Here is a 21,851-nt window from a genome sequence, read left to right as displayed (position 1 = left end):
ATCATTAGGCAAAGATCATACATGAAAAAAACATACATTATAAGAACATTTAAGATGAGAAGCTATATCATAAATAAAAAAATACTGTGTAAAATGAGAATGCATTATCCCTTTTATTATTAAAAAAATAATAATGACAAATAATAACAGTTTAAAATTAGTTACTGTGTCAAAATTGATTTAAGAATCGCTATAGTTTCCTTAATTGTTGTATTATTATTATATTAACATGTTTAAAGTGTTTTGTTTATGGGTAAAACCTTTTATTTAAGAATAGGTATTATTTCCTTTAATATTATTTTTAATAATGTTATTTTTTTTATAAGCATTTTTATTATTATTGTTGTAGCGGACTTTAAGGACCTCATGAGGCCTTTCTCTGGTGTTTTACCATCTAAAACTACACCGTTGGACAGTGTCAGTGTGTTGCTATGGAAACATACAATGTTAACAGTACGTTTTCCAGTTGTTCGTAGTTTAATATATAAATTGTTGGTGTCTTATTTTCTCACAATGTATCACCAACTCCGTGCCTGCATCGCCACCTAGCGGCGGCACCATGAACTGAGAGAGCATGGTCAAATGGGCAAGCATTTCCTCAGCCCCATGAATCAGTCCGTCAGAAAATGATGTGGCAGCCCTCAGTGATGAAAAACCTCCTCACCGAGTCGTGATGAGGTGAACCGGCGGCTGGGGGAGACAGAGAGAGAGCGAGAGACAGAGCGAGAAACACCGAGACACACACACACACACACAGAGTGAGAGGGAGAGGGAGAGACCACCAACATCTACGCCACCATCGTGCAGGGAAAGCGGCTGTCCCCCTTTAGACACCATCCATCCCCGACACCCACACTTCCGGGAGCCTCTTGAGGCAGCTGGGTCAGGATGTATCCGTCCTCTCGGTGCTGCTGCTTGAGATGAGGACAAGACGACGACGTGTTCCCCGGTGAAGCGGCGTTACATCACGTTACATTAGCTACACGTTACAATCCGAGCACAAGTGATCACACCGCGGCGGGTGTTCGGGGTCCAGGCTTTAGCCATATACTGTCTGTCTGCTGTCAACTGTTGCTGATTTCCACTGTAAATGAATCTTATCAGGTAGGTGAGACCTCTTCATCCCGCGGATAGTAGAAACATATCAGTAGGAACCGCAGTTGCATTTAAAATAGGCTATGTATCATAATGCTGCTGCTGCTGATGATGATGATGATGATGATGATGATGATGATGGAAGGGTTTGAGAACGAGCAGTTAAAACAAATAACATTTACATTTCAACATAGCCTAAATTATATCTGATGGTGTAATAATCGTGTAGCTCAGGGTTTATTATCCTGACGAGCCTCATGGTTAACACACACACACACACTCAAACACACACACACACACACACACACACACACACACACACACACCTGCCACTTCCCTCATTCTCCTCATCTTGTGGTCTCTTCTGTGTTTTTCCCTTTCTAATTGCACTCTTATTGAAACACACAGTCGGCCACAAAACATCCCCTTTTATACTTGGACTTACACATGAAAGCTCTTGGTCCAGGATATCATGTGTGTTTCTTTAGGAAGAGGTCAAACAGAGTATAGAGGATGATAGGATGCACATTTCAATTATTTTCATTACCTATTAATGTGCTGATTGCTTGCTCAATTGATTAGTTTGTAATATGTGAGAAAATAGCACAGAATGTGCATCAGAGGCTCCCAGAGCTCAGGGTGACATCTTTAATTGTCTTGTTTTTCCACCCAGCAGTCCAAAACCCAAATATATAACATTTAAACTGATTTAAATCAGCAATCGGAGAGGTTGGAATTTGCATACAGATGAAACTATTCTTCAGTTATAAAAAAGTGTAACAGACCACCCTGATAAGACATTTTAAACTCAAGGGCTTTTGTTCATGTGAAAAACCCCCCTTATTAGGTCATGCTTTAAATCACATATGGAAAACCGCTGTATACAAAGTCTGGGTTCAGTCTGCTGTCATGTACAGACTGAGGCTGTACGGAAATGATCATTATTGATGATATATTTAGCTAAGTTGTCCTGCACAAGTACACAACTTCTATATGTTCACTTCTTTAAGATAACTCGTTTTGACTTTGTTTGGGCCTCTGTTATGTTTATGTTAATACAAACCTTCATAATAGAGCTTAATAATAAATTGATGACTCAATAGACAGATGACTTATCCGCAAAGATTATGAAAATTCATAATCATTAAAGCTGTTTAATCAAGAAAAAAGGCAACTACTCTGGTTATTATTATTGTTTTCAAATGTGAACATCTACAGTTTGTGGTTGTTTTACACCACTTGAAAATGGCTCAAATGTGTGATAGCCAACTTTCTGTATTCATTTGGCATTTCTGTACTTAACAATGAATTAAATGATTCACAGATTAATCAGTAATGGAAACAATCATATTTACAAATCTCATCTCCAAAGTCCTATATTTATATCACTTTAAGCACACATTGTTAACATTCCTTTTAACACTGTACATATACTTTAAGACAAGTAGCTTGACCATAAAACAGGCTGCAAGATTAATTCATGTTCACCATTAACTGGAAGGAGGTTCCGGTCTTCACGGTTCAGTGAGACAATAAGAGCCTTCCTTCTGTCCGTCCTGCTGTCCAATGAGAAGAGATATCATGACGTCTGTCCACTTAGTGTGTCTCTCTGCCTGGCCTCTGGCCGGATAATTATCAGCCAGCTTGATAAAGTAATTAATGAGCCAGCCAAGCCTGCTGGGCCTGGCACTGGCACACACACACACACACGCACGCACACGCACACACCAAAGCGCTGGATGCAGGGCTAAGAAGCCTTATATTGTGGGCAGGACAGCATTTCTTTCTGGCCTGGGTCAGTTCATATTAATAACTCTGAATGAGTGTTGCTCTAAAATAATCTACCTGCGGAACAGGAGCACATTGTAGAGGAAATAAAAAAATAAGGGATGTTTATTCCTATCATTATCATCACATGTGAGGTGCATTTTCTGTTGATACACCTACAGAAGGATCAGGAGTGTTATATATGAGGTTTGAAAAAAAGGTTGGAAACAGTTAACATGTAGGAGGAGAACATCATGTTCTACCGTTTCACGCTGTTGCACAACAACACAGAGATATAAAGTGGACACATTTAAAGGGTGATATCATTACACTCAGACTGAATCGTTTGTGAAATTCTGTGTGGAGAATTTTAACTTACTCCCTGAGGAGACAGCACATAAATGCACATCTTAATGGAAGTATTACAATTGCACTACATGAGGATGCTGATAGGTGTTTAAGCTTCTTCCTTTGGCTGAAACCTCACTGAAAGAATGAATTGATTGTCCTGTGCTTAAATATTCAAACATAAATAGATTTTTTTTATTTGAGTGGTATTCCCTTAGGTGGCTGCCCGTTTCTCATTTTGAGTCCCAGCAATCTGAAAGTGTGTGTGTGTTTGAAAGAGACACAGACATCGCTAAATCTAGGTCTCTTATGAAATCTGGCTCTGCAAGATGCAGCATAAAAATAGGGAGGGGCTGTGGTTTGTGAATGTATGTGCATATTGTGTGTGTGTGTGTGTGTGTGTGTGTGTGTGTGTGTGTGTGTGTGTGTGTGTGTGTGTGTGTGTGTGTGTGTGTGTGTGTGTGTGTGTGTGTGTGTGTGTGTGTGTGTGTGTGTGTGTGTGTGTGTGTGTGTGTGTCTTCATGGACGTCTTTGTCCATTTGCCTTCCTGCATGTTAATTGAATCATCGTGGAACAATAGAGGAGACATGGTCGTGCAGAAGGAGAGGGAGATGGCAGAGATGAGCAAAGAAAGAGGAAAGAAACAAGGAGTTGTCTAGAGTGGGAGAGAGGGAAACAAGACAATCCCTGCTCTGAGGTTTCCATGACAACAGTGACATCACTGATGGGATGCTACCTCCTGAGCTGTTTATTTGGGTGTTTGTTCAAAGCGATGTGTGTGTGTGTGTGTGTGTGTGTGTGTGTGTGTGTGTGTGTGTGTGTGTGTGTGTGTGTGTGTGTGTGTGTGTGTGTGTGTGTGTGTGTGAGAGTGTGTATTTGTGAGTGTGAAAGTCTGTACATGTGAATTGTTTATGAAAGTGATCATCAAGACAAACCCTCTGTCCATTCAGTCGGTCCGTGGTTACCCCATCTGTTGCCAGGCAACAGCAGTCATGGCAACAAGTTGAAGCATGATCTAGCGTTGCTAAGCAAAAGGACAGGATGGGGTGAAGTTTTGTGAGCACCACTGACTGATACAAATGGATGCAAATATTAATGATTTTACACATGGTTTTAGGACATCATGAAGAGACATTATAATCCTTGTGATATCATATGAAACACACACATTTTTAACCCTGATTTTATTTATAGTTATATATATTTCATCACACAGTAACAGTAATATGAAAACGAACATATTATTGTTTGCAAAAAGAAAAATATATATCATTTACATATAGTTATACTTTTTGTTTTGTTCATTTAAAAAAAATGCATATTTTTCTGCTCTGCTAGTATTAAGAGAATGTCGCACTCTTACTTAAATCTGTTCATTTTTGATGATTTCAGGTTTATGAACAACCGTGTTCCTCCCAACAAGAGATATCAGCCCACAGATTATGAGCATGCTGCCAACTGTGCCACGCATGCGGTGAATGCAACACACACACACACACATACACACACACACACACACACACACACACACACACACACCAAGTGATCATTAACCCTCACACAGATCAAATGACACACTCAGAGGAAACAGGAGAAAAATCCGGCACAGTTACATAACAGACAGATGAGAGGCTCCTCCAGATTCTGTTTAAACTACACCTACATCAGGCACTAGTTTTCAGTTCATCCTGCATGTTTATCTGTATATATATTGGCTTCTCATGTTTAATTGATGTTATGCATTTATTTAGTTATGGATAATCCCCAGCCTGCTGGGCAGCTCACTGTTGCACTTCCAGTCGGAGGACCAATGGGAGCGGCTATCGGCCTGGGTCTATGGGGCGGGGCTCAGCTCCCTCTTCATCATCTCCACCCTGTTCCACACTGTGGCCTGGAAGAAGAGCCATCTACGGTATGCACACACATAAAAACACTTGCACACATTTCAACACAATACATGGACCTGATCGTAACATTTTAGATGATATTTATGGTTAAAGGCTACAACAGACATTGCACTCTTTAACCGTTGAGACATACTAGCAACATGTGTATATCCCCACACTGCATATTTGTTTTTGAGACAGCGATTGTACTTTCTGCGTCGACTCCGGGCTTTCGGAGTCGACCAGAAGTTCATGTTACTGTTTTATCATGCAGTGTTGGAGAGCATCATTAGGTATGGTATCACTGCCTGGTACGGTAACTTGACAGTGCAGTTAAAGTCACAGATCGCTCGCCTGGTACAGACGGCTATGAAAATTATGGGGGTTAAAAAACACCCATCTCTCCAAAACATATATGAGCAGTCCATTATCAGACAGGCAAACAAAATAGTGTCTGATCCCACCCACATACTTCACCCAGAATTCCAGCTCCTACCTTCTGGTAGAAGATTCAGGGTTCCCAAGAGCAGGCTGAACCGCTATAAGCACTCATTCCTACCAATGTCCGTTAAACTTCTTAACATTGACAGGAAATGAAATGTAGTCGAAGTCAAATGTAATGAAATGTACTTTTTTTTTTAAATGTTGGCCATGAGGGTTGTGCAATAGGTCGCCATTGTCAGTATGTGCGTCTACGTGTATTGTGTTTGTTCAAACGGTGTATGATTGATGATATGTGTATGTCTCTTAAATGTCCACTATGTTTGTATATTATGTACATGTATGCGGAACTGCTGGACGGAGCCCAGAACGAATTTCCTTACGGGGACAATAAAGTATATCGTATCGTATCGTATCGTATCGTATCGTATCTAAAACTTGCTGATGCTACACGTATGAGTGTGGTGGCTGTGGCTCAGTGAGTAGTGTGCTGGACTTCGAGTCAGGGGATAGCAAGTTGGAGTCCCACTGCAGTCAGCATGTCGTTGTGTCCCTGGGCAAGACACTTCACCGTATTGAATGTATGTAAGTCGCTTGGGATAAAAGCGTCTAACAAATGACATGTATTGTGTCACTCAGTTGTCATGACGCTGTGTGGTCTGTCCCCTCAGGTCTGTGGAGCACTGTTTCCACATGTGTGACAGGATGGTGATCTATTTCTTCATTGCTGCCTCCTACGCCCCTTGGTAAACAATCTAACCTGCTATTTGGATATATATGTATTTGTATTCTGTATTTGTAGTTATGTGTTCCTGCACATTGTCGAACAGGTTGAACCTGCGGGAGCTGGGTCCCTGGGGGTGTCACATGCGCTGGCTGGTGTGGGTCATGGCCTCTTTTGGAACCACCTATGTCTTCTTCTTTCATGAGAGGTCAGTTCATACATTAATTATGTTGGGCTGTCTTTCTTTATATTACTGTAATCAAAACGTAGTCCCATGAAACAAATGAATATCACCTCAAAGGTCCACTCACTAGCTTTCCTGAGTGTTCCTGAACTGCATCCCATGATCTTCATCAGCAAATAGAGCTGGCTAAGGCTAAAGTCATACTTTTCTACACCAAATGTTTTGTTTGGAGATGGTTAAGCTGTGTGTAAATTAAGCATCAATTCATCTTTGTCTTTAATGAGATATCAAATTGTTTTTCTGAGGTACTCTACTTTATCGAGGTTTTTTGAACATTTAATGAAATGCATTACAATTTATACATATAATGTAAAACTAAAAAGTCTCTAAAACTCTTTAAAAACTCAAATCCCAAAGTCTTGTGGTGACTTTGTTCCTCTAGTCTATAACATAAAATGCATCATGTTAATGTTCTACAGGGCAGCAATTGAGTCTAGTATTCGTTATGGCATCACAACATGGTTTGGTAACTTGTCAGTTAAATCTAAATCACAACTCCAGAGCTTGATAAAAAGGGCTGGAAAAATAATTGGCATGCTTCCACCATCCTCTCTTCAGGAGATATTTGAGGAGATGGTGAGAAAGCAAGGCCGTAAAATCACATGCGACCCCAAACACATCCTGTATAGAGAGTTTGAGTTGCTGCCCTCAGAAGGTATAGATTACCAAACTGTAAATTGAACAGGTATAAGTTTTCCTTTATTCCGCTGTCAATCAAGCTGCTGAACAGTCAGAAACAATTGTGATTATGCTGTTAGGAGATGTTGGGAGGTGCAATGTTTACAGTGTAGTGTGTGCAATCGAGAAGGTTAAATAGGGGAAGTGCATTATGTGTAAATAGGTATGGACACAATAGGGATATGTGCAATTTGACGGACACTATGTATAGGTGCAATAGGGAAAGTGCAATATTTGATTTATGTATAAATACAATAGGGAAAGTGCAATTTGATTATGTATGTGCAATAGCGATATGTGCAATAGGGAAAGTTCTGTACCTGTATGTTTCTTGTTTGTTTCTTTGCCATGTGATATGGGATCTCTGTTCTGTATCTATGACTGATTGACCTGAATGTTTAATGTGTATTATCTCGATGCCCAAGACAAATTTCTCCTAAAGAAGACAATAAAGCTCTATCTTATCTTATCTTATCTTATCTATGTGTCAGGTATAAGATCACGGAGCTTATCTGCTATATGGTGATGGGAGTTTTTCCGGCCCTGGTCATCCTCTCAATGGTGAGCACACTCATTTACTCTCACCTGGTGTCTTTGAGGTTTTGTCCTTTCTTAATGTCTTTAAACATACAAAAAAAATCTGCCTCTTTGCAGACGGAGCAGTCTGGTCTGTACGAGCTGCTGGCGGGCGGAGCCTGCTACTGTCTGGGGATGATCTTTTTTAAAAGTGATGGCATCGTCCCATTTGCTCATGCCATTTGGCACCTGTTCGTAGCTATGGGAGCTTCCATACACTACTACGCCATCTGGAAGTACCTCTACGCCCAGCCGCCGAATCAGGTCCGGACCTCCAGATGACATCAGCGCTGACCTCACAGGAAGTAGCTCCTGTATTGGAGCAACTTTAAGAGGGTGATACATGCAGTGAACCAATTCAGTGGCTACCTCCTTTGAAAAACAAGTGGGCAAAACATTCTCACCAAAAAGACAGTCAAGCAACACAGGTTTAAAAATTAAAGGTGCATTTAGGTTATCCTCATCAACTTGTAAAGTAAAGAAACATGTTTAACACCATGAAGTTGCACTCCGAAATGGCCGGAAATGTTATGTAATTGACATAATAATTATTAGGTCAAATTGAGTGTGTGGCAGTATACTAGTGTAATGTTAAATGTAACCACATTACTTGAATTAATCTAGTTGTTAACTGCCTGCAATTATTAACATCACTGATGAGTTGATGAAGATATCTGAACGCACCACGAAGCAATTACCCAGCATACTGTAATTGATAATGAGAGTTGTTCATCAGGTTTTTTTGCCAAATGAAGGGTACATTCTGAGGAGTCTTTGCATTGAGGCAGCCTTTCAGTCTGTTTTGAGAACTCTGCAGTTCAAAGGAGGCAGCCCGTGAACTGGGACAAAGCTTTTGTTTTTTTTCAAACCAGTGTACTTTAGTTAAATATTAAGTTATTTTTGCAGCAACTTTGGTTTCATTCCAATGATCAGGGGTTGAATTACTATTCTATGTGGTGCATATTCAGATACAGATGCTGAATTGAGGACATTGTCTTATTTTCAAGAGGAGGACAATGTTTACAATGAGCTGACTCGACTATCATAATTAGTTTCTCGACATAATTTCAAGTATCATTAACAGGTTTTGGTTAAATTCACTTTAGGAGGTTGCAACATCAGTCATTTACTATTCCAATTCAGAACCCTAGATAGTAGTGTTACTGTTATATAGTTACTAGTTGTGCTATACACTGCAGTACATTTACTATATGGGTTAACAGCAGTTGCTTCAGTCAGTGATATACCGTGATTTCTAAATCAACCATGACTGTGGAATTATCTTTTTTTATGTTGAACATGCATTTATGGTTTTAGTCTTGGTGACTTAAATTGTGTTCTTCTACCTAAACTAAGTTCTACTCATTAGATTTTCAACCATAATAACTGAATTATAATGATTTACTGTTGTTCATTAGGGTTAGTGAGTGAAGATATCATCAGTACAATTTATACAGTATATATGTATTAATGACGTACAGTGTATGTTGACTTCATTTATATTTTCTTATGTACTAAAAAGTATCAGTTGATTATATCCATCATATTGAACTTAATGAATGGGAATGGGACCAATTGATAGAGTTTGTCAAAGCTACACGGTTGAACCTCAGAAAGGAAAACCACTGTCTGACCACACTGCCAAAAGACTTACTGCCATACCTGATAGCACACTACTACCATAAACGTCTCACACTTGAAAGGAAACTGAAGCTATAGTATTGTTGAACAATCTGGCCCAATATTAAGGCATCTCAGGTGTGTGTCTGTGTGTGCTTGTGTGTGTGTGAGAGTGTATGAGTGTGTCTTTGTATGTATCCTATAATATCTGACTCCCATGAATCCAAAGCCTGTAATCGGCTGAGTCTATGTTTACACGTGAACGCATGTACCTTGAACACATAAAAAGTATATTTGACATATATATGTACTCTTAGTGTTAAGCTGTATGTGGTGGCACAACGTATATTAGGCGAGCTTGTATAGTGTGATACATGTGGCTAGAGGACCAAAAGGTCACACCGTCTAGTATTCATAGGTGTAAGAGATTTCTTTTTAACTTCTGCTCTTGTTCAACATATTTCTGCTGCTGTCCGTCTCCCAGAATTTGGATCATTTGGGCTTTAAAGCCTGTGAAGCCACATTCAAGGACCACTAAAGCTGCTCCGATTGTTTGAGCGTTGTCTGCAGAAACGAAAATTATCAAATAGCTTTGAAGCTGCTTTCTTAAGTAATGGCAACACACCATACAGCTTTCTACCTAAGTAGGGCAGAAGTCACAAAAGTTTTCTTGAAGCTTTACATAATATTTATAAAATAACCAAACAGTAGAAAAGCTCTAGCCAGATAGACTTTGACATACAACCACTACATAGATGTGTCTTTTAAGATTATAATATAAAACTAAAATAGAACATACATACACTCAAGCTGCACAACCGTTCTAGATTTGCTGTAAAATCTGCAACATCTGCATTTGATTTGCTACAAAATACACTGTGACAAACAATAATGTGTGCAGTAGATATAGAGGGAAAAAACGTTGCAATGTTCTTTCATCGATATAACCATAACATTTTACAGTTACAACTCACCAAACAGCATATACATGCATTATTATACTTTATGGTCTAAAAGGAGAATCATCTGACAAAAACACAAATATTTCTGCAACACCTTTCCAACAAACACCTGAAAAAAACACCTTGTTATTATCATTGGTTACTTTATCGTTTTTTTAATCATTACGGTAATTTAATGTCTGAACAAATGTATCATCCCTGGGAATTTATGTTCTTCACACTGTGGATATCTCAGTTTGGAATGACACTCTTAAGATAATATTCTCACATTTAAAGTACTTTAAGTATTTGAACTATGTGTTTACGTTAGCCTATGAACAAACACCAAATGATTGAGTGTTTACAGTTTTGGAGTAATCGGGGGTAATGGAGCCTAACACAGCCAGTGTTTTGTGACGGTAAAATTAAGTATTTAAGGATTTTACGTGTGTCTGTCTTGTCTTGGTTATGATATCTGTCTCATTCAGACATACAGTGCCCACCTGACTTTGTATAGAGTTTTCTAAACTCTCCATGAAGCCTTCATGGACCCTCTGTACATTGTTTATAGACGCTCTGTGATTGTGGAGCTGCTGACTCTGTTCTCAGTGCTGCTGGTCTTTTCTTTCTGGTCGTACAAGACTATACTAGCTCATATTCTTTCTCTTTAGATATCATATTGGTTTTACTTCGTGTCTGTGGTGCTTTGTGAAGTGATACGCCTTTATGACGCCAACAATGCTTTTATCTTTTCTATTTCTCTTGTAATAAAAAAGCTTTTTCATGCAGTATATGCCTGGACTCATGAGTTTTATATATTTTATTTACTTATATATTTAAAAGACAACAACCAACAACTCAATACACACAGTAACTCAAAAAACATACTTACGGGCATGCAAGGATATGTTATTGTCTTTATACACTTTGATGTTTCAAATACTGTTATTGTGTAACCTTAAGGGAGAAGAAAAAGTATATAAACATGTCATATGCATAGCCATATACTGACATTGTTTGTATTTGTCAGTTTTGATTGGAAAAGCCTGTTTTGTCTTCAGAAGCTGTTGAAGGTAAGACTTTAGCAGTTTGTTGTTAACTACCTATCATAAAATTAAAGCAAATATACAATTAAATGAATTATCTATTTAGACTGATCTTTGGATCGTTGTATGATATCTGAATGTTTTTGTTTTAACCCGTTTCAGCGTATTTTTAATACACCAAACTTTCAGGTGAGGTGAATGAGGCTGTATTCAAAAACATTTGGGATCACACATCTCATGTTAATGTTTTTTTATAAATATGAATAGTCACAATACATTGTTTGTTTGTAGCCTTTATTTAACCAGGTGAAAGCCCCTTGAGATCAAAAGATCTCTTTTTCAAGGGTGACCTGCAGGACATTAGTTACACATGTAACATAAAAACAACAGAACAACAATAAGGATGACATACAACATAATGTACAGGGTACAGTTTACAAACTCTATTTACAGTGACAGGTACCATGAGTATCAAACAGCATGTCACCTAGGCTGTTATGGCTACTGCACATAGGCCTATAGCAAATAAATTGTATTTTAAAACAAACGTATATGACGTTTACTATCATTGCCCTTATTGGTAAAGCAAATATGGTTAAATAGATATATTAAAAATAAAAAGGTATTTCGTAATTGTATTTAGTTCATGTTTAAGTATTTGGATCTCCATTGGTCCACATGCCTCCATGTTGTACCGCCGGTGTCCGCCAGGGGGCGCCGTCCCCGTGCACTCTGGTGCCAGAGCAGGTGCGCCGAGGTGAGGCGGCTCGGAGGACTCGGGTGTTTCCGGCTGGGCTCGGCAGTGAACCGCTGTGGATGTGGGAATGCGGTTGCCGGAGGCAGCGGGCATTGCTGGACACTCGGCGGAGATGTGCGTACAGAAACTGGAGCCCTCCACGGTTGGCAGTCATCCAAGTTAACGGGCTGTTTTGGGGATGAGTGTGGCGGCCCCGGACGTCTCGGTGTCGCTCGCTGTTTTTTTTTCCCCCTCCTATTTTTCCGGGGATTTTCTATCTTATACAGGGAGGAGGAATGAGAGAGAAACCAAGAAGGATTCCCCAGCACTATGGAGCCACGCATTGCAGGCAGCGTGAGTACAAACGCAACAGACACCCGGGAGAGCCCTCAGGGGAGTGGGTTTGCCACTGCTGGGCTCTCACAACTTTTTCGGGGTCTATTTTATTTGAGGGCAGACCCCCCACAGCTTTTATCACCCTTATAGTTTAAAATCACCAATTGTATCGTCGTGGTTGAGTGTTCACGTGTCGAAACAGTGTTCCCGCTAATTGATTATTAATTGTGTTTGATTGGCTCGACTTCAAACATCACACACCTGCTGACCGGGAGAGGCCGGGGCTGCTCGCTTTTAGTGCCGCGCCTGACGACTCATCAGCGGATTAATTTCTGAGGATTTTCTCCTGCCTTTTGTTGCCACGGCGGTTGCTACTGACGACCACTGAGTCCAAAGTCGTAAACAGACGGACAGGCACCGAATAAAGGGCAGACTCGGTAGTAATCAAACGTTCTGTAATCTGTACAATAGTATCCAGCATGTTTTACTGGTGTCAAGTTTTTCCCCCAACGCAACGTTTATATCTGACCTTCTAGCTGTCTAGACAAGGACAGACAGCAAGTCAAAAAAAGGTGGTGGGGAAGTTGTAGTCTGTGTGACATGATAACCAAATGTAACACTACCTCCTGGGTCACAAAACACAACCTGCCAATGCAAAATGTAGGCCTCTGTCTCCTTGTGTGGACCAAAGGGGTTTGTTGGTCCCAGGATTGAGTTAACTGCGGCCAAGTAGCCAGATTACAGTGGATTAGCAGGCATTTAAAATAGTCACGTTATCCCACCAGTCAGCTACAACAACACCTTTTAGGCTGCCTGCCAATTATTTGCTGAAAGGAAATAATATAAATGACAAATTGCAATCAAAACAGACGTGTGTGAGGTGCTGCCACAGTGGCTTTAAAATGTGGAGGTGCTTGCTGATGTTACCTTCATGAAAAGGCTTGATCGGTCAAAGGGGTTCATGCAGAGCCAAGAATGAAGCGTGACTCTTCTCCAGCAGTGACATGGGCTGCAAACAGACCTGTTAAATGAGATAAATGCATGACCTGATTCCAGGCAGACATAGCATTTCTTCATTTGTGCTTTATACAATCTGTAGTACCAAATTTGAGATCACAAGATGGCTAGGAGAAGAATACAACAAAATGTGGTGCATGCAAGGGAAACAATGCTGCACAGTCAAGAACTGGAAACAAGCAATGAAATGATGTTGATTGAGTGGATAACCAGAAGATGAATTGGCAAAAATGGCAAACCTGTGTTCATTCCAGCTTTTCAATCAACAACTGAGACTTCTCTAAGAATTTGAAAATGTAGTGTTTTCGATTTTTTTTTTTAGAGAAAACAAGAAATCTTAATAAGTAAACATTTATTTAATAAAAAATAATAATAATAATACAAAAAATGTAAAGATATAGTAGTGAGTCATCAAAGATACATTGAAACTGTGGGTTAAACTAGTATATTCTGAAGAGAAAGGCTATGTATATCAGAAGGGTCGGATTGGGACACTTGATTTGACCGGGAAATTATGAGGAAGAGCTCGACGCTCGTGAATTGTCGGGGGGGGGGGGGGGGGGGGGGAGGGGTCACTGTCGAGGCCCAGAATTGTTGGGCAGGCAATAATATGATTTGAAATGTTGACACTTGAATCTTTGAGCCACAGCGATATTATATGAATCCCTGAAGGATCCGTGCCTGGTTGCATAAAATCACTCAGCCTAAGGTGCTCCTTAATTTTTTTGAAGGATGCTTCAAGAAAATATGAGTTGCATTAAATCTCCATAAGGATTTCCTTTGGATGTTAAGGGGGGAAAAGCTTTTGATCTGAAAGTGTGCGCTCTTAGCTACTTTAGTATTCCCTTATGTGTTGCAAGGAGGTCCTTAGTTTGCGCTAGCATACAAGTCTCCTAAAAGTGAAATAATGTGTCAAGCATAATACAACGGCCGTCTTTATTGTGAATAAAGAGGAGGAGATATTAACATGCATTATTCCGGATAGGGAAAAAGGAAAACCCTCTGGACACGATGAGTGATGCACAACTCGATGAATTGACTATCAGTCTATCTTCAACATTTATCTTATTTTATACAAAACATATTATATATTTGTATTATAACTTATATAGCTCACACCGACAATAATGCTGTAAGCTTATGTTAAAGGAATGTATAGCCTTAGTAAAAACACTCAACCCAAGATGCTTCACGCTCATAAATGAGACAAACTTAAGTTTTAAACTTGAGGTACTTTATGTAACAGGGCGTTGGCAAACAACAACCTCAACGATCCTGATCTCAGCAGAAAGGCTTCAGTTCTGCTTTCAACTCATAAACTCACATTAACATCGTCTTGTCTTTCTTCTCCAGTGTGAAAGGTGATGCAATGAAAAGCATCTGACCCACAACTGCAAACATTTACCGGGTGCTGCCGCAGATTGGAGTGATAATAGATAACAGCATCAAGGTATCCACCACACACACACACACACACACACACACACACACACACACACACACACACACACACACACACACACACACACACACACACACACTCACAACACACACTCACACCACACAACTTGTTAATTATCATGGTCTGTTTTCGGTCAATATATTGTACATAATAGATTTAGGGGAGATTCTGTTTACCTTCCAGATCTACAAATGTTCAACAAGTAAGTGTAAGATGTAGCCGTGAGTCCATCATCAACTTTTATGCATGGACTTTTTGCAGATGAGTTTGTTTGTGTAAATATTTGAATCCTTCACGCTGGAGTCAAATATATCATTTGAAATGTATTTCATCGCTCCCTAGTTGTGGAGTTTGTGAAGCCAAAAGCGGCATCATGTTCTACGGTTCTTCCTCCGGGGCCAGTATGTCCCTGCCGTCCAAGAGCCGCCTGAAACGCCAGAGCAGGACCTTCACACAGGTACACACAAACACACACACACACACACTGCCATTTTAGTATTTCGCTCTCTCAATTTCAAGATAAAACAAATATTTTAGTGAAGTCTATCTACCTATAAGATGAAAGGGCCAGTTCAAATTCTCACTTGCCTTTGGTATACTTCCTAGTAGAAATATTTGGCTTTATTGGCTGAGGTCTTGCAATATTTGAGATGTATTATTAAGTATACCTGTGATACTGTTTCTGGAAACCCACATTCAATTTGTATCCCCTAGCTAAGAGCATGACTCAACGTTGATCAGTCAGTCAGTCCACAAACTCCGCAATGAAATATCTCACCACTTATTTGATCAAGTGCTACGCCAGCTACACACAAGTATGTTGGCCTCAAGTTGATAATAATTACTTGATCCCTGCAAACCATAAAGTACAACCCTGCAATTTTGTCCAATACTGGTGTTTATGATCAAATATCTGCAAAACATCCGTCTTGTACCACCTTTTACTCTCAGCGATGCCTTGTGTAAATAACAAATGTTAGCATGCTACAATCCAAACTTAGATGGCAAACATGGTAAATATTATTCCTGCAAATAATCTGCATTTTCAACAATCTCACGTGAGCATGCTGATGTTAGGTTTTTGCTCATTTTGCTCAATTCTCCTCTGTGATTGAGTAGCTGCTAGTATGGCTGTAGACACTTTGTCTTTGTTAAACGTAATGTATGCTACCTCCCCAGTATTTCAAAACTAGATACTCTTAAACCTTGGCAAATAAAACCAAAACTGTGTGCATGACTGGTTACCACTGGAGGCCAATTGGTGAGATTGTAGAAAACACAGACTGTACATAGTCTGTGATGAAGTGGCCCTACAGTGCATTCAGCTTTGGTTGTCTGTTCCCCAGGTCCTGTACCGCACTCTGAGTTACAGAGACCGTGTCCCAGTAGAAACTGGAACAAACACTCGTGGGGACAGGCGCTCCACGACTGAACCCCCAGAGCGACCGACGGACGACCCGGCCGAACTCTCCACGCAGAGCTCGGCCCCGGGGGTGCTGAAGATCTTTGGAGATGAAATCTGTGCCGGTGCCAACTACAAGAGCGTCCTGGCCACGCCGCGCTCCAGTGCCCAGGAGCTGGTCAAAGAGGCACTCGACCGTTACTCTCTCAACAAGAACGCTGCCCACTCTTACGTCCTGTGCGACGTCATTGGGCGTTTGGAGGGGGAAGGTGGGATAGGAGAAGGGGGGTGGCGAACCGAATGCTTGCGTGCGATGGGGGACAACGAAAAGCCGCTGTTGCTCCAGGAGCTTTGGAAACCCAGAGAGGGACACGCTCGCAGATTTGAGCTGCGCAGGAGGGCAGAGGTGGAGGAATTCAACGCCAAAGAGAAGGACACCATCACTGCTGGTGAGGACACACACTAAGACAAACAGACACATAAAGAAAGACAGGTACAAACACACACATACACAAACATAAACACGCAAAAAGCAGCTGGTCTAATTTCCTTTCTTTCTTGATATGTCAAATTCAGCAGAAAAGCACCGCTCATTAGTTCCACTGCTGTGTGTGTGTGTGTGTGTGTGTGTGTGTGTGTGTGTGTGTGTGTGTGTGTGTGTGTGTGTGTGTGTGTGTGTGTGTGTGTGTGTGTGTGTGTGTGTGTGTGTGTGTGTGTGTGTGTGTGTGTGTTCATGTGAAGGATTGATCTGCGAAGAACTTGTTTAATTTGGGTTTTTAATAGAAACACACACTTGCGTGGGTATTTGAGCACTTGAGGAAACACACACACACAAAAGTGAACACACACCTAGCAGTGCAGTGGAAATGCACAGGCAGCTGGTCGATTGATTGAGTGAAAGCTGAATCCTTTGCGACTGAGGTGTCGATGGGTGTAGGCACTCTAGTGTTTTTTTATGAATGACACATTTTGACTACAGACACAATATCAATCAGCCCTGTGTAACTCCTGAACTGCTCAGGTGATATTTGATTTTCAGCGAGAGATTTCATTTATGTGTAGATAGATTTAATTTGATAATGTGTACATTTGTAATTTTAAGAACTCGTAAAAACTACGGTTATGACTTCCCATCTGCAATGCAGCAATATGAATGGACTGTTTATCTGTGTATGTCTGTTGGTGTATAAAGTGACCTTTACATAGATTGATTTACTGATGGATGTTTCACACACACTCATCCCTGTTGAAGTCATTAATAAACACCCAGCTAGTTCAGAGTAGGGTTGCCAGAAACTGACCATGATTAAAATCGATTAATCGGCAGCCCTGGCGATTAATAATCGATTAATCGACCGACCCCCCCCCCCCCCCCCCCCCCCCCGCGGGAGGAAAAAAAAAAAACTCAGACAAAAGGAAATCCGTTGTTTTCTTTACTGGAACATGTTTAACAGTACAAACAACAAACATGCATTGCACGCATGTCATCACAACGACGTGGCCTTGAAGTGAAGTTGGTAATGGCCGGCTGTGCTGCGTCTTTCTCTGTAACCTCTTTGGCTTGCTTCGCACTCAAATGCGAACGCATTGTTGAGGTTGAGCTGTGATAGACCAACGTCTTTTCGCAGAGCTTGCATTTAACTTCCTTTGGACTTGTAAGTTCGAAGTAGTTCCACGAGGAGGAACTCTTTTTACCTGCCGCTTTGTTCATCTTTAGTCGCACGTGTGAGGGAGAGGGGGGGTGGGGGCGGGGTCGGTGTGTAGCGTGCTGCAGCAGCAGTCTGCTGTGCACGCAGGCTTCCTCCAAGTTTACAGTAAAACAAACTGGTGGTGTGACCAATGGCCATTTACAATTATTAATACTATTACTATTATTAGCATTAGTCTATATTTTGGTTGAAACTAAGCCAGAAAAAAAAAAAATTAAATAATTAAAAAAATTAAAAAATATATAATCGATTTTTAAAAATAATAATCGATTATGGAGACTGTAACGATTAATCGATTAATCGCTGGCATCCCTAGTTCAGAGAGGTAGAGGAAGTATTTTCAGCCTCACAGTCACACGTTGCAGCTACACTAACATTTCTCAGCATGCCACGGTTTACTGGTTGCTATGTCAACTTGTGTGGTTGCCAGAGAGCTAGTCAACAATCCTTTCTAATTTTTACGCTAGAACTGGGCAAATCTTCCATTATTATATAGGGTATTTCATACTTTGATAACCATATAAATCACAATATATAGCATGTTTTCTGCAACCTCCAGTGCTGAAATGAAGCCAATATGAAAGTGCCAGAAACAGCAGTTCATCAAAAGTCAACCTTCGGCTGGTAGGCTGGTTCCAAAGCGAGTCATTTCCAAAGGTCGCCATGTTGAAATGCCCATCTTTACAGCTGAAATAAAGATGTTTACTGCCTGGTTTCGATTTTTATGGGCTGGTCTCTATAGCTAGCTAATTTTCTATTAATGACAACCGTGTGAAGGTGAATTGTTATATGCTCACTTGTTTGAAATAATATAACATATTAAAGCTGTGCGTAATTAAGGGCAGGCTGCTTTGAATGTGAGGTGTGTGCTCTTTGACCACGGTTGCGTCACCCAGGCGACCTCAGCTGCACCTAAGATCCAACTCATTGTCAATTTTTTTATTAGACGTGCATTGGGCAGTTTTTCCGCTGCAAAAATGGCGCCGGTCAGAGCCTCCCTCATTGAGCTTCACAACTGAACTTCAGAAACCTATGCTTGACGTCACAGAGGTTTATACGGTGTATGGGTAAATCATGTTTTTGTACACTGAATTAAGTCTTTTACAAATGAACAGTAATTAGTATTTTCTTGTTCGATTCATCGCATTGATCCGAGTTATAATGAAAAGTGTGAGGTCAAAACAAAACCATGATCTTCAATGTTATTCCCTCCTGATATGATTCCCAACCCCGTAGTAGCCATGAGAAGTGATAAGTTAGTGTTGTTCTATATTTGTTCTAAAGATCAATAATTCCATTGAAAAGCCCTAGCCTCTTAGACCATCTCTCAAGGCTGTCTGAACTACACTGTCCGTATCAAAAATATAGTATTCTTTTTAAGTCAAGTCAATAATTAAAATAACCTTTTCTACAAAAGCTGGTCACTGTAGTTTTAAGAAAGCATTCTCAAAATCTAGTAAATAGTGCATTTGGTGGTTCAGACTTCATAAATACACATCGTGTATGCTTGTGAGACTTTACTCATGGATTGACTGCAATAAGCTGCAGTGGTGTTTGTATTGAAGGAACATGTTACTCAGTGTTGCACCATTTGGGAAACAATGGATCTCTTTGGCACAGAGGAGTAAGCTATCAGGCTTTGGCAACTCATGCAATACTTGTTAATAGGATCAATTTGTTGTTGCAATAACACAAATATGGATTATCAGCAGCTTTCTCCTTTGAAAGCATTCCTTACTGTGCTTATTTTGGCTGGCTTTCATCATTTGTCAAAAAACTGAAACTCACAGCAAAGAATGCCTTCTGGGTTAAAACTTGTTTATTAACTAAAACGTATTAATACCCATATTTTCATTTCCACACTAACCCTTTCTCCTTTGTGTTATAGTGATAAGAAAACTCACACACCCTGGAGTCTCTTTCGCTCTATTATGTTTCTCACTTGTTGTCTTCTTTCTCCCCTTGTGTATGTGTGAGCGAGCATGCACATGTGGGAATTGTGTTTATTGTTAAACACGCTGTTTTAAACTGTGAGATCGCACTTTAAAGGTACTGTAGGATTTTCATTACGGACATATCACTGGCAAATAATTGTAATGTCAACCTTGAATCATGCGATCTACATTATAACTTCTTCTGGTTCAATTGTTCTAAAATAAGACAAAACACCAAAATTGGCTAAAATGAAATTACTAAGCGGATGATGTACTATAGTTTCTAATGAATACATGTAGTTGTTGATTGACTTTGAGAACTATATCTTAATAATTTGACAGTGATATGGTTTGGCAAAAATCCTGTACCTCATACCTTTAACTGTAACTCTCCTAGGAATGGGACGATATATGATTTTAACGCAGATCACAATGAAAACCCTCACGAGGTGAAAAAGCCATCATGGTAGAGAAGTTTAAAATGAAGCCTTATTTAAAAATACAGTAATTATCAAATAGGAACAGATTCTCAAAATGTTGAATTATCCTTTATTAATAAAGACCAGGGAACCCTATGGTTGTTTTATTTGAGATTGTTTGATTGCTTATTTTTTACTTAAAATGATGTTTTTCCTATCAGTGACACAATCAAAATGTCTGTTTGTTAACACATTTGAAATGATCTGATTCAGTATGTTTTGGTGCCAAATGTAGCATAGGGTTTAAGCATATTATGATGATTGTCAGGATAATATCGTGAATCACAATTATTTAAGCCAGTTTAATCGTGATATAAAATCTTCATATCGTCCCATGCCTAGTTTCTCTTTACTAACTGCTGATGTGACTCACTGAAAGCACCACAGACTATGTTTTGCTCCGCAGTGCATGCATGTCTTGTGGTGTGCGGATGCTGTGTATATGGGGGTTATTCTGTGCTTGGTGTTTTTGGGAGGGGGTGTTTTCTCAGCCTCCCTAACCCCTCCCACCCTGCTGTAGGGCCCAAAACCTCCCAGTTCCTGGCGGCTCTAATGGGTCGGTCTGGGCTGGGCAAACACAGGAGCTCCCCCCTGCGCTGTGGTCGAGTGGTACAGTCCAGCTCTAAAGGTGGGGACTGGCCTCAGGTAGGGTGGCTGTTAGTCATTGTTGCCATGGAGACCACCTCTACCTGCGTTGTCACCAGCGCCACCCCCATTGCCCGTGATTCAACCAGTGTGTGAGTGTGTGTGTGTGCAGAGCCATTGCATGGCCTCAGATTAAGAACTCAGTTTACTTTCATCAGGTTTAATGTTGTGCTCCATCCAGCAACATTGACCTCATCTGACTGGTTTGTTTTACTCAGTTTCCACTCAGCTCACACATGACTGCTATGCACTTATGTACCTTATCCAGACTTCACTCATGAGTCCAACATACCTGCTGACATTGCACAGAAAACCTTCTTCTTATGTTCTGCTCTGTACCTCTCTCTCCTACTGTATCCTCAACCTCTATCTCCCTGCTCTCCCTTTTGCTCCTTCTTCTTATTCTCCACCTGTTCTCCCTCTTGCCCTTCTCCTTGTTCTTCTCTCACTCCTCCTCTCTGCCTCCTTGTAGATATAAATGCTCAGGCTCGTAAGCTCCAGAGGAACAGAGCGAAGGGGACGCTGACCCTGCCCCGATCCAGCAACTCATCCTTCTGCCGCAGCCTCAGCGAGACCAGCCTCAACCAGGTGGGTCTCCCTCTATAGCCCTGTCAGGATATTCATTATTATTCATGGTTCTGTTGCCAACCTGTGTGAAATCTTGAATGTGTGCGTGATTCTCTTCCTGCCTCTGCAGCTGGGACTGGGAGATGAGCCCAAGCGTTACTACTCCACCCTGCCAGGACCCTTAAGGGGTCGAGATGC

At 40.6% G+C, this 21,851-nt stretch overlaps 2 protein-coding genes across 2 annotated transcripts in view; both read left to right on the top strand.

Annotated features, from left to right (window-relative positions):
* Positions 1-576: 576 nt before the first annotated feature.
* On the top strand, positions 577-11,111 carry mmd2a (monocyte to macrophage differentiation-associated 2a). Its single transcript, XM_034231489.1, has 7 exons — positions 577-1,104; positions 4,603-4,684; positions 4,962-5,122; positions 6,209-6,283; positions 6,368-6,469; positions 7,675-7,744; positions 7,838-11,111. Exons 1-7 carry the CDS (start codon positions 1,091-1,093, stop codon positions 8,039-8,041), a joined length of 708 nt encoding a protein of 235 aa, XP_034087380.1. The 5' UTR covers positions 577-1,090; the 3' UTR covers positions 8,042-11,111.
* Positions 11,112-12,130: 1,019 nt separating this feature from the next.
* radil (Ras association and DIL domains) overlaps positions 12,131-21,851 on the top strand; it is a 27,023-nt gene continuing 17,302 nt past the window's right edge. Inside the window, 8 exon segments of the mRNA XM_034231410.1 lie at positions 12,131-12,456; positions 14,809-14,905; positions 15,101-15,119; positions 15,260-15,374; positions 16,264-16,768; positions 20,962-21,069; positions 21,559-21,674; positions 21,784-21,851. The exon segment at positions 21,784-21,851 is cut by the window's right edge and continues 103 nt beyond it. Coding sequence (XP_034087301.1) covers positions 15,109-15,119; positions 15,260-15,374; positions 16,264-16,768; positions 20,962-21,069; positions 21,559-21,674; positions 21,784-21,851 — 923 coding nt within the window. The 5' untranslated portion in view covers positions 12,131-12,456; positions 14,809-14,905; positions 15,101-15,108.

The sequence above is a fragment of the Gymnodraco acuticeps genome, unplaced genomic scaffold (genome assembly GCF_902827175.1).
Source record: "Gymnodraco acuticeps unplaced genomic scaffold, fGymAcu1.1, whole genome shotgun sequence".
NCBI lineage: Eukaryota > Metazoa > Chordata > Actinopteri > Perciformes > Bathydraconidae > Gymnodraco > Gymnodraco acuticeps.
This window is presented reverse-complemented; position numbering and strand designations above follow the sequence as displayed.